The 12089-nt window shown below is 37.2% G+C and overlaps 2 protein-coding genes and 1 long non-coding RNA gene across 6 annotated transcripts in view; all 3 read left to right on the top strand.

Annotated features, from left to right (window-relative positions):
* LOC18787785 (GDSL esterase/lipase At5g03610) overlaps positions 1–10616 on the top strand; it is a 12513-nt gene extending 1897 nt beyond the window's left edge. The window contains exons 3-5 of the mRNA XM_007221182.2: positions 9398–9672; positions 9978–10284; positions 10600–10616. Coding sequence (XP_007221244.2) covers positions 9398–9672; positions 9978–10284; positions 10600–10616 — 599 coding nt within the window. The remainder of the gene's footprint in view (positions 1–9397; positions 9673–9977; positions 10285–10599) is intronic.
* Positions 797–1806, top strand: LOC109947055. The gene is made up of 3 exons (XM_020556430.1): positions 797–971; positions 1165–1299; positions 1375–1806. The coding sequence occupies exons 1-3, from the start codon at positions 876–878 to the stop codon at positions 1606–1608; spliced, it is 465 nt and encodes a 154-aa protein (XP_020412019.1). The 5' UTR covers positions 797–875; the 3' UTR covers positions 1609–1806.
* LOC109947056 lies at positions 2741–4091 on the top strand. 4 transcript variants are annotated; one of them, XR_002270060.1, is made up of 4 exons: positions 2741–3029; positions 3135–3550; positions 3712–3868; positions 4030–4091. It is a non-coding gene; the product is annotated as an uncharacterized LOC109947056 (long non-coding RNA). The 4 variants fall into 4 exon arrangements; XR_002270059.1 differs by having other exon boundaries at positions 3135–3221; positions 3320–3868; XR_002270058.1 differs by having other exon boundaries at positions 3135–3868.

The following is a 12089-nucleotide window of genomic DNA, read 5'->3' on the forward strand; positions in this document are numbered from 1 at the left end:
CATCAAATTTTGAGCAGCAGTTTCTGGTTGTTGTTGCAGATTTGCCCACAAAACTGCAGTGCATATCCACAAAATGGAACAAGAAATGTCACCACAAAAGAATGAAGCTGAAAACCCACCCAAAGCGCAGAATCAAAACGATGGCTCAAAGGATCAAAACAAAGCCAAAGCCAAACTATGATCGGAAAGCAAAGCACCCGGACTATGTCCAATTTCGGTGCAATGCCTATGCTTTCAACAGCATCATTAGAGACATAAAGGACAAGCTCAATGAAAGGCAGAAGAAGCTTCTCAAGAAAACCCCTTTCTGGAACTTGATCGAGCTGTTTTACCGCCAGAGAATTGACATGAATAACATGAATAAGTCGGACATTGACTTAGCACAGCTGCTCAAGACATTTGATCCGGATACAAAGTCCTTCAAATTTGGAACCAAATCGTTCCAAATCACAAGCAATGCAGTGACTCAGATTCTAGGACTGCCAAATGAAGGCAAATCTGTCAAACTTGTCAATGATAGGTACACTGCTACCTTCAGAACAAGGCACTTTGGAGAAAAGGGAAAACCTTCAAAAAACCAGGTAGAAGCAGAATTACAAAAGACAATTGCCTTGGCAAACCAACCGAAGAAAGAAAAGGCAAAGACAGAGCAAAAGAAAAAAACGAACAAAGGAAAAGAAAAGAAAGAAGCTGAAGAAGAAGAAGAAGAAGAAGTTGATTACGACAAGGAGGTGGTCAGCCTAATATTGATTCTGCTGTGCATGACATTCCTTTTTTCCAACTCTTCATCTACTTTGCATTGGAAATTATTTGAGCACTGCGTGAATCTAGACACACTTTCAAGCTATTCGTGGGCAAGAGCTGTTTCAGACTACATGAATGAATCCTTGACCGCAAAAGCAAAAGCAAAAGCAAAGAAGGGAGGAGAAGCCTCTATAGGAGCTGTTTCGGGTTGCACTATCCTAATATTGGTAAGTAAACAGTGGCTTATGCAATGCATTTTGAGTTTTAGGCAATGCAGTTTCCATTTAGTGCAATGCAGTTTCCATTTACTGCAATGCAGAAATGGAAACTGCAGTAAATGGAAACTGCAATGCAGTTTCTGTTTTATCCTATGCAGTTTCCAACCTAATTTCTGATATATCTTGTTTTTGAACTGTGCAGTTTCTACTGTGTGAGAGGACAAACATCATACAACCAATCCTTGGCAAGGAGAAAGAAACTCCTGCCATTCTTAAATGGAGTCTTGTGGAACTCCACACAAGATTCAACCAAATAAAGGACTTGAATGACATCGAGGTATGCAATTTATCGCATGTTCTGTTTTAATGTATCTTGAATGTGAATCCATGCTAAATCATTCTCATTGTACAGGGTATTTTCAAAACTCCTAAAAAGCGAAAAACTACCAGGGAAGAGGAAGACACTGTTGAGAAGGTAATTGAAATCTGTATACAGTGCATTGCAGTTTGTGTTTTCTACATTGCAGTTTGCATTTTATCCAATGCAGTTTCTGAATCATTCAATCTCATTGTACAGGGTATTTTGAAAACATATAAAAAGAGAAAAACTACCGGAGAAGAGGGAGACCCTCTTGACAAGGTATAAGAATCTCTAAACAGTGAATTATGCATTTCAGTTTTCGTTTCCTCCAATGCAATGCAGTTTCTAATTAGTTTCTGTTCAATATGCAGGAAAAAGAAAAAGAAGATGATGAGGGAAAACCTGATGATGCAATTCAAGACCTCTTGGTGAAGTCCATGACAGACCAAATCAACTACCGCCAACAACAAGATCCTAGCTTCGTTTGCCCAGAAAGATTACAACTGTGGAAGGATGAAAAGAATGAAGACAGTGAGAAGAAAATGAAGGAATTGTGGGATATATTTATCCAAGCAGAAAAGAGATCAAAGGAGCTGGAAGTGGAGTTGGCAACATACATAGAGAAATTAGATAATGAAGAATGTGTGACTGCCACCATGACAGTGGAATCTACAGTTCAGCTTAATGAAATACAAAATCTGAAAAGGAGGATTGCAGAATTGGAAGGCAAGGAAACTGGTATTGACATGGAGAAGATTTCCAAGAAAAAGGAGATTCAAGAAAAGTACAAGGCAGAAATTGAAAGCTTGTTGTCAGACCCAACAATCTTTGAAATGGAGATGGATCTGCCTACAAAACAACCAACACAACCAGTTGAAGAGAAAGAAGAAGAAAAGAAAGAAGAAGAGAAGCAACAAGAAGAGAGAGAAGAAGAGAAGAAGCAAGATGCTCCAACACCTGATGTTCCTTCAAGAGTACAAAGGGTGAAGAACAGAGAAAGAAAGAGGCTTCAAGCATCTTGCTATGTGTACGAAAAAAATAAGAAAACAAAAAAGGAGGCAAAAAAGGATGATGAAGAACTACCACAATTCAAGCTTATCTCTTCCGAGGAGGTATGCAATTAGTTCAAGCTGCTGTTTTTTTCTATTTTCTGCATTGCAGAAACAGAAACTGCAATGCAGTTTCCGTTTCCTGCAATGCAGTGTGTTATCTGCTTTACAGAAATGGAAACTGCATTGCAGTTTCTGTTTTATCGAATGAAGTTTCTAATTAGTTTCCTTTCAATCTGCAGTTAACACAAGAGGCATCTCAGCCCGATGCCACAAATCCAATTCCTGACCCCCCTAAAGGAACGAGCCTTAATGATTCAATACCTGTGGATCTACAACAATCAAGTGATGAAGATGAAGCACAAAAAAAGCAAACAAAGAAAAAACTAGGATGGGGTCAGAAAAAGGTGTGGCAGAAAATTCCAAAGCCGGACAGGGAAAGCATTGAAAAACACTACTTAAGCACTCAACTTCGGTAACATCTCTATTCCAAAATAACAATTCTTTCATCTTTTAATTACAATTAAACTAAAACTAATCTTGTGAATTTCATGTATTCGAATCCACAGTGATATCTTTTGGGCAGGACTCAATGATGAGAAAGTGACAAACCATGATCTCAAAGATATTGTATGGGACCTGGAACTGTCACAAAACGTAAGTATTTACCAATTCTATAACACACACTGCACTGTATTTTTTATTTGTGCTACCTATATTCCCCATTTATAATTCCATTTTTCTCCAATCAATGTGAAACAGGTTATTGAGGCCTATATCCAAATAGAGGAGGATAAAATAGAGCCCATGCAGACAGAGAGTCCACAGTACATGTCCACATGGACTTGGGTAAGTATTATTTTGAAAATTCAAAATTGTTTAAACAGACAATGCACTGCAGTTTTCGAAAAAATATATACTAACAAATTGCCATTCTGTGATATCAGGCTTACATGCAAAGCTTCCTAGAGCCATCTTGGCACAGGTTCCTGTATGAACCCTTACTTGAAAAACTCGGGAAATGCAATGTTCTTTTCTTCCCAATTATTTCACAAGAAGAGTTCCACTTCACACTTCTCACATTTCACAAAAATGAACGAAAGTGGAGACACTACAATCCACTTAGATCGTTGGGACGTAGAAAAGAAGAAAGGTGCATTGACATTGCTCGAAACTTTGTAAGTGGAATGAAACTGTCTTAATTTCTCAGCACAAACACAAACAGAAACTGCATTGCAGTTTCTGTATTATACATACTGCCTAATTTCAGACCAAAACTATAATATGCAATGCACTGATTACCATTTCTTTTTCTCTTTTTTTCTTCTTCTTTAAACAGGTTAATATTGTTGAAGGGTGGCTAGAATATATAAGACCTCAAGCACGAGTGTTCATAGAAACAAAAAAAAAACCAACACTAGTGGAGACACTACAATCCACTTAGATCGTTGGGACGTAGAAAAGAAGAAAGGTGCATTGACATTGCTCGAAACTTTGTAACTGAAATGAAACTGTCTTAATTTCTCAGCACAAACACAAACAGAAACTGCATTGCAGTTTCTGTATTATACATACTGCCTAATTTCAGACCAAAACTATAATATGCAATGCACTGATTACCATTTCTTTTTCTCTTTTTTTCTTCTTCTTTAAACAGGTTAATATTGTTGAAGGGTGGCTAGAATATATAAGACCTCAAGCACGAGTGTTCATAGAAACAAAAAAAAAAACCAACACTTGTGAAGCAAAAGGAAGGGCCCCCAACACTTGTACAAAAAGATTTGACTCCAAATGAAGAACTCACTCTCAAATGGGTTATGCAAAATCCATTGCAGTTTCCATTTGAGGATGACATGGAATGTGCTCAACAAAGTGCATCTTCGTAAGAATTGTGTCTACTCAACTATTCATTACAGTTTGAAATCATTCAAAAGCAAAAAAAACTAATCTCGTATTTCATTTGCAGATTGGATTGCGGCATGTTCGTCATGTTCTATATGGATAAAATTGTACAAGGACAGCCCATTCCAAAAAGCGTGGACAAGAAATTCATGAATGAATATCGAGCACAATATGTCACAAAACTCCTACACCACAAAAACTGTGTAATTAATCGTCTCTAGTGATTTGCCTTTCGTTAACTCAAGACAATATGTATCTTAATTCTTGTGGATGTTTGTAAATATTTCTAGTTATGGTATATGAGAACATATTTCCTATACATATATAAACTGTAATATAATCTTGGAACAGGATGCAACAAAACCAAAAGGAAACAAACAAACTGCAATGCAGTTTCTGCAACAAAATCTGAAATAAACAGAAACTGCATTGCAGTTTCTGCAACAAAATCTGCTCAAAATCTGAAAACAAGCATTGAATGGCAGTCGAAAACGAATATCCACTCATTAAACAATTGTATAATTTTCATTAACTTCAAAAAAGAATCACAATATCCAAAAATGTGAAAAGAACCCAAAAGCCAAAGCCATAATCAAAGTACTAAAACTTTGTTCAAAACACATTTAAGTAGGTCAGCATTGAAATGTAGTTTCTGCTCATAATCTGCAACAAAAGCTGCTCAAAATCTGAAATAAACAGAAACTGCAATGCAGTTTCTGCAACAAAATCTGAAATAAACAGAAACTGCAATGCAGTTTCTGCAACAAAATCTGCTCAAAATCTGAAAACAAGCATTGAATGGCAGTCGAAAACGAATATCCACTCATTAAACAATTGTATAATTTTCATTAACTTCAAAAAAGAATCACAATATCCAAAAATGTGAAAAGAACCCAAAAGCCAAAGCCATAATCAAAGTACTAAAACTTTGTTCAAAACACATTTAAGTAGGTCAGCATTGAAATGTAGTTTCTGCTCATAATCTGCAACAAAATCTGCTCAAAATCTGAAATAAACAGAAATCTGAAATAAACAGAAACTGCAATGCAGTTTTTGCAACAAAATCTGAAATAAACAGAAACTGCAATGCAGTTTCTGCAACAAAATCTGCTCAAAATCTGAAAACAAGCATTGAATGGCAGTCGAAAACGAATATCCACTCATTAAACAATTGTATAATTTTCATTAACTTCAAAAAAGAATCACAATATCCAATTAGACGCGGTGTAGCCAATTACAAGCAACTAAAACTGCAATACAGTTTTTGCAAAAAGTGCAACGCAGAAACTGACTATATATTCGCTAAACCATATCTAAAATAAAAAATTGTCAAATGAGAAGGAGTGTTCATATAATAGCCTTGCAAGTCTTCCTATTGTGCCCAGCAACACTGCACCGACTGCATTTCAATGGCCTTTTAAATTCACCAAAAACTTTGATCCTCTTTGTTGGTGGTCTTCCGGCTGGCCTCTTTGTAATTGGCGGAAGCACAACTCCAGCGGCAGAACCATTGCTGCCCAATCCTTTCCCAATATCTGGAATAGGAAAAATAGGACTCTCATAGGCTTTTCGAAAGAAGTCGGTTTTGTAGTAACACTCCACGTAATCATAAACTGAATCTCTCTTTGCTAGGATTGCAGCCACCGCATGTGTGCAAGGAAAACCGTCAATTTGCCAAAGACGGCAAGAACAAGTCCTTTGCTCGAGATCAACCATCACAGAATAATCAGCAAATACTTCAAAAACAGTGCTATTAGAACGACGAACTGCCCAAGTCCTACCGGCCTCCGCATTTTCATAGAGTCTAGTCTCCATCTCCGGACACAAAACTGTTGTCCACTTCTCCGCTTCAATTCTTCGTTGAGAATTCAATACCATCAATTTCTGTCGAATCCCTTCTATCAAAGGTAGCACCGGCAAATCTCGAAACACACCAACCCAATTATTAAAGGACTCCGCTAAACTGTTTGCCATCTCCCCATAACGCATTCCTTTGAAAAATGCGTTGGCATAGTGATCTCTAGACAAATCAGATATAAATGTCTTCACTTTCGAACTCCCAACAATCACCAACTCCTCCATTGCTACCTTAAACTCTTCCTCCGTAACAGCATATGCGCATCTACTAAATAAATTGATAACACGGTCTTGGAGCAGTTTCCCATAACCTGACTTCGGGTACTTTGATATCAAATTCTGTTTGAGGTGATAATAACAGTAAGAATGAGGCCATCCGGGAAACACAAACCGCATTGCATTTAACAAACCTTGATTGCGGTCCGAGAAAAAGGTCACCACTCTCCCCATCGGTAGCAATATAGAAGCCAAATGTTGAAGAAACCAAGTCCAATTCTCCTCTGTCTCAGAATCAACAACTCCAAAAGCTAGAGGATAAAACCCTGCAAAACAAAACCAAAAGCACAAGTATAAGCAAAAAAAGGAAGCTGCAGTGCAGTTTATGTTGAAGAAACCAAGTCCAATTCTCCTCTGTCTCAGAATCAACAACTCCAAAAGCTAGAGGATAAAACCCTGCAAAACAAAACCAAAAGCACAAGTATAAGCAAAAAAGGGAAACTGCAGTGCAGTTTATGAAAACAAATCTGCTCAAAAAAGGGAAACTGCAATGCAGTTTCTGCTAAAAATTGCAACAAATGAAAATCTGCAATACATTACAGTAACCATACCTTGATTTCCATTCTTTCCCGAAGCACACAGAAGCTGCCCCTTGTACTTGCTCTTCAAAAACGTAGCATCAATGAACAACAAGGGTATGCAATATTGAAATCCAGCAATGCAACCGCCAAAAGACACAAAAAACCGTCGAAAGCGATTAATTCCAGCTTCACAATCAAGAGTGCAGAGAGAACCAGTGTTAGTTTCCTTTACGGCGTCCACATACCACACTAACTCGTTGAAGGACTTCGACTCATCACCGTGAACGTCCAATTTAGCTAACTCTTTGCCAAACCATGCGTGGTAGTATGAAATGTCTATACCATAATAATCTTTGAACTCGTGTATAATCTCAACTGGCTTCAGCTCTGGTTTTGCACGAATTCTGTCCACAATGAGGGAGGACACCACACGAGACCTCATCATCTTACTCTTTGATTCTCGTATCCGACCCGCACATGTATGAACATTATTTAACGTCCGAATTACAAAACTGCCAGTAGCTTCACAACGAGAAGCATAAACACGCCAGCTGCAACCCTCCAATTTCTTATTCGAACAAACAGCAACCACCCGCTTCTTGTCATTGCCGGCATATTCAAAATTAAATCCTACTTCAAGAGCGTACTTGCACAATTTCAACCAGAACTCCTCTGCACCACCGTCAAACTTATGCCCCACATGATGTATGTATGTCTCCCACTCATTCGACAACAAAGGCTTAGCACTTGCTCTCTTCGACCTGCCCAAAAACTCGTTTCTGTCTTCGACAGTACTAGAACATGATGACTCGCCCTTTTCACATGCTATCAACTCCTTATTTACACAAAAATCACCACTATATTCACTGCTCCCGCATAAATCCTTCACTAAAATATCAATAGTCTTCTCATTTGATATCAACAAAAATGTCCTCATCAAGTCCAAATCGCTATCCGTTTCTAGAAAACAACTCGGATAACTGGGCACCGAATACCGTAATGTGAAACAACCCAACTGCAAACCCCTAAACCTCAGACACAAAGTCTTCAAAATATCAACCATGGATGACTCTGATGAAACTGAAAACATGATGGTTTCCGACTTATATGTGCACTTGGCAATGACACACACCTCCATTAGCCTTGAAAATGCAAACAAAACAACAAACAAAAACAGAATATCAAAACACGTTTGACTTCATGAGCAGTTATAACATTCCCATAAACCCTAGCAAAAAGCACTCTGAAATTGAATTATGGAACCAGAAACTGCATTGCAGTTTCTGGTTCAAAATTTGCTACAAACAACCAGAAATCAAAATGCAAAGACAGTACTGAATATGAAAACACGTTTGACTTCATGAGCAGTTATAATATTCCCATAAACCCTAGCAAAAAGCACTCTGAAATTGAATTATGGAACCAGAAACTGCATTGCAGTTTCTGGTTCAAAATTTAGTACAAACAACCAGAAATTTTGAATCCAACGATTTTGAATGGTTAATCCCTATAAACGAAGCAAAACCTAAACAAAGAGTAGTTTTGAATCCAACGATTCATTCATTTTTCCAAAAACTGCATTGCATAAAGAACAACAGCAAAAATGTGTAATCCCTAAAATCGAAGACAAATCTGTGTTAGATGGTCATTTTCTTACTGTTTTTTTCCCAAGAGAGTGAAAATCGCTTCGATAGTCGTCAATGGTTGTCGTTGTTGGTGGTGGTTTCTGCTCGTCGTCGTTGCTGCTCGTCGTCGAACGAAATTTGCCTGCCAAACGAACGAAATCTGCTGCCAAACAACTGAGCTCGAAGACGAAACAGAGAAGAACACGAAGCTGCTGCCAAACGAACGAGAACGAAAACGAAACAGAGAAGTCGCGCCTTGTTTAAACATTCAGGAGCAAAAGCGTCATTTACTGTATAGGTTTACAAATGGGCCAACGAATCTGGGCCTCTCTTTGGGCTAATCCAAAATAGTAATTTTTTCCTAGGTATTAAAACTAAAACCAAAATATCCAATATCTTACAAACTAATTAATAAAGTTAATTATGTCTAAAACCTAATTTTTCTTATTATTTAAGCATGGACAATTCAAATATACATTATATAAATATTTTTAGGTCTATTCATTTGGGGAAAAAAAACACACAAAAACGAATTTTGACAAGAAAATTAAATATATATCTTTGAATTTACATATTCCCTATTGGAGTAAAAATCATATTTATACCCTCTGGAGGATGTTAAAGAGGATGTTAAATCAAAAATACACCCCTAACTGTAGATGCTCTTACTACTAGATTGGGATTTTGAGTGCATGATTTTGTCTATATTTTAATTTGTAATTGCATTATTATTTGTTTAACCAAATTCTAAAAACAAAAAGGAAACAAGAAAAAAACCAGTATTTTATTTTATTTTAATTTTGTTTTATGAAATGCCTCTCTGAGATGTTGCAATATATTGCAGCTTCCTTTTTGGGCATAAGATCTCCAGTGCCTTGCACGTTGAGAAAATTTGTGAAGAAATCAAAACTAGGGTCTGGGATGAACTTTGCATATGGAGGGACAGGTGTTTTTGATAGAGTGTTTCGTGGACCAAACTTGACCACCCAAATCGACTTTTTCCAACAGCTGCTTGAACAAAAACTCTATAGTACCAAAAACGACGTCGTTAACTCGTCCATTGCTCTCGTATCAGTTGCGGGTAACGACTACGCTGCTTATCTTGGCAACCACACTGAGGTAAGTGGTTAAGTTAACTCTATCTGTTTGTTGACATGCATGCAATGTAGGCAAGTCGGAAAGCCTTTTTTTTCTTTTCTTTTTCTTTAATAATTTAAGTGAGACGTGTATAACACATGATTTTCTTTAATAGATTCTATAACAGAGTTAGCATATGGAGTTAAATCATGGATTTAAAAAAATCGAGATGACATCTCTTAAGTTTTTCTCTAACGTAAGAAAATATAAAATAATGTATAAGTTCATGTGACATTTCTAAAATTTTACTTAACTATTATTGTACTGCACAATTATCATATCTTCAGGATTTCGCAGTGGTCACTAAATCCATTATTAAGCAGCTTGCTGTGGATTTAGAGCGCATACATGGGTTGAGAGTGAGAAAAATTGCTGTTACAGCAATAGGGCCCCTGGGATGTCTGCCCCGCATGACTTCCTTTCTTTCATATCAGAATTGTAGTGAAGTTGCCAGTTTGGTTTCAATTTTCCATAACCAGATTTTGCGTCAAAAAGTTGAAGAGTTGAACAAGGAGACTAAGAAATCTTCATTTGTAATCTTGGATCTTTATAACGCATCTCTGTCTGCAATTATGCTCCCAAAACACTATCAAGGTAATTAATTAATTAACTCTTTGTAATGAACTGTAACTTTGTCCTTTCTACTGTTATTACTGTTAATGTATGCATTTTGAGTTTTTCTTTTGGCTTCCCTTGACAACTTTGTAATAGGATTTCTATTGTTATTTATCAAGCTCAAGTTTAGATTGAGAATAGCTTCTCTAGGTGTTCTTAACTAATAACAATCCTATGGAGGTTAAGCAAATTGACAAAGTAAATTGTGCATTGCATAACATTCCATTAAACTGTTTTCATAAAATAATGACTAGTCATTTGTTTCTTGTATGACTAGTCATCCTTGCTCTGTAGGATTTCCAGCTGGATAACCAACTTTTTTGTCCTATTCTCTTTTCTCTCTCTGCTGCCATGTGTGATTCTGACCTAAGGGAATTTTTGTCTGTAAAGGCAAAGGAATTCCTCTTTGGGTAGTCGTCTCTTTTGGGTGGAAATTTTAGAAAGTTTGGCTTGGCATCTTTCGCTTCTTCTTCCTCAAGAGAGAACCATATATTTCATCTATGAGTTTTTCCCAATTGATTTCTTTTTGAAAAACTGCATTTGAAATACAAATCTGCATCTAGCTACTTAAAACACTCTCTCATTTATATCTAGGTCAGATTCATGACTGATTTATTCAAGAGTATGGTTTCTTGAGGAAATTGGTCATTCTCCTTTGAATCCAATTTTTCGTTTCTGTTTGAGTTAGAGCTTGCAAGCTGGTGCCATGGGATGAATGAGCTGGAGAAGGAGCTGCCACTGCCATGAAGAACTGAGCTTCAAGCTGTGCTAAGTTGGAGAAGAAGATTGCACAAAGGAGGTATAGCTCATCTTCCTAAATAGATCTAGGTTTTTCTTGAGCTTGCTTGTCTTCCTTTGTAAGAATCTTTTTCTACTTAGTAGATTGCCTGGTCAGTTGATGACCCCCAGTTTTTCCCAATGGTGGGTTTCTAGGTGAACAATTTCTGATTACATCTCTGTAATTTTTCTGGGTTTGTGTTTTTGGTGGTTGACTGGTCATCGTATGAATTCTGGGTTTGTGTTCTTGGTGGTTGACTCGTCATCGTATGAATTGTGGTTGACTAGTCATCATATGAATTCTGGGTTTGTGTTCTTAGTGGTTGACTAGTCATCGTATGAATTCTGGGTTTGTATCCTTGTAGTTGACTAGTCATCATTATCTGCTATTTGGTGTTTGCTTGATTATGCTATCTTCACACACTTTCACCATAGTTGTTGCTAGCACAGGGGATGCCTAGATTGACGAGTCCTTCTGAGTGCCTAGGTTGTCACTAGTAATTCTCTAGGCTTGCAGGTACATCTTGGTATGTTCTATGTATGTTATTGTTTGGTATAATTCATATCTGACAGTTCACTAGTCATAAGAGTATTTGGTCAAGGTCTAGAGTGTGTGAAGTTTGTTGCGTTCTTGGTTGAATATCTTTTAAGTTTACCCCTCATCACCTAAGTACCAATTTCAATTGGTATCAGAGCATCAACTCTTAACATAAATAGAGAGATCATTTGGGTGCTAATTGGTATTAGGTGTGTAAACATAAAAATGGATCAAACTGCTTCTTGCATTCATGATGAGCTTGCCTTGTTTGTTAAGAAATATAGAAGGGTTGTCAAAGATAAAACCAAAGTCACTAGGAATTGTCAACATCTTCCTCGTTCGTCTACATGTGTGTCTCAAGACAATGTTCTTAAAGAGAGGAATTTTTTGAAAGGTCTTGTAAAGTGCTATCTATGTGGTGGTGCTGGTCACATTGATGTAGAATGTGCAAATAACCACATGACTGAGT

The sequence above is a fragment of the Prunus persica genome, chromosome G2 (genome assembly GCF_000346465.2).
Source record: "Prunus persica cultivar Lovell chromosome G2, Prunus_persica_NCBIv2, whole genome shotgun sequence".
In the NCBI taxonomy this organism is placed as follows: domain Eukaryota; kingdom Viridiplantae; phylum Streptophyta; class Magnoliopsida; order Rosales; family Rosaceae; genus Prunus; species Prunus persica.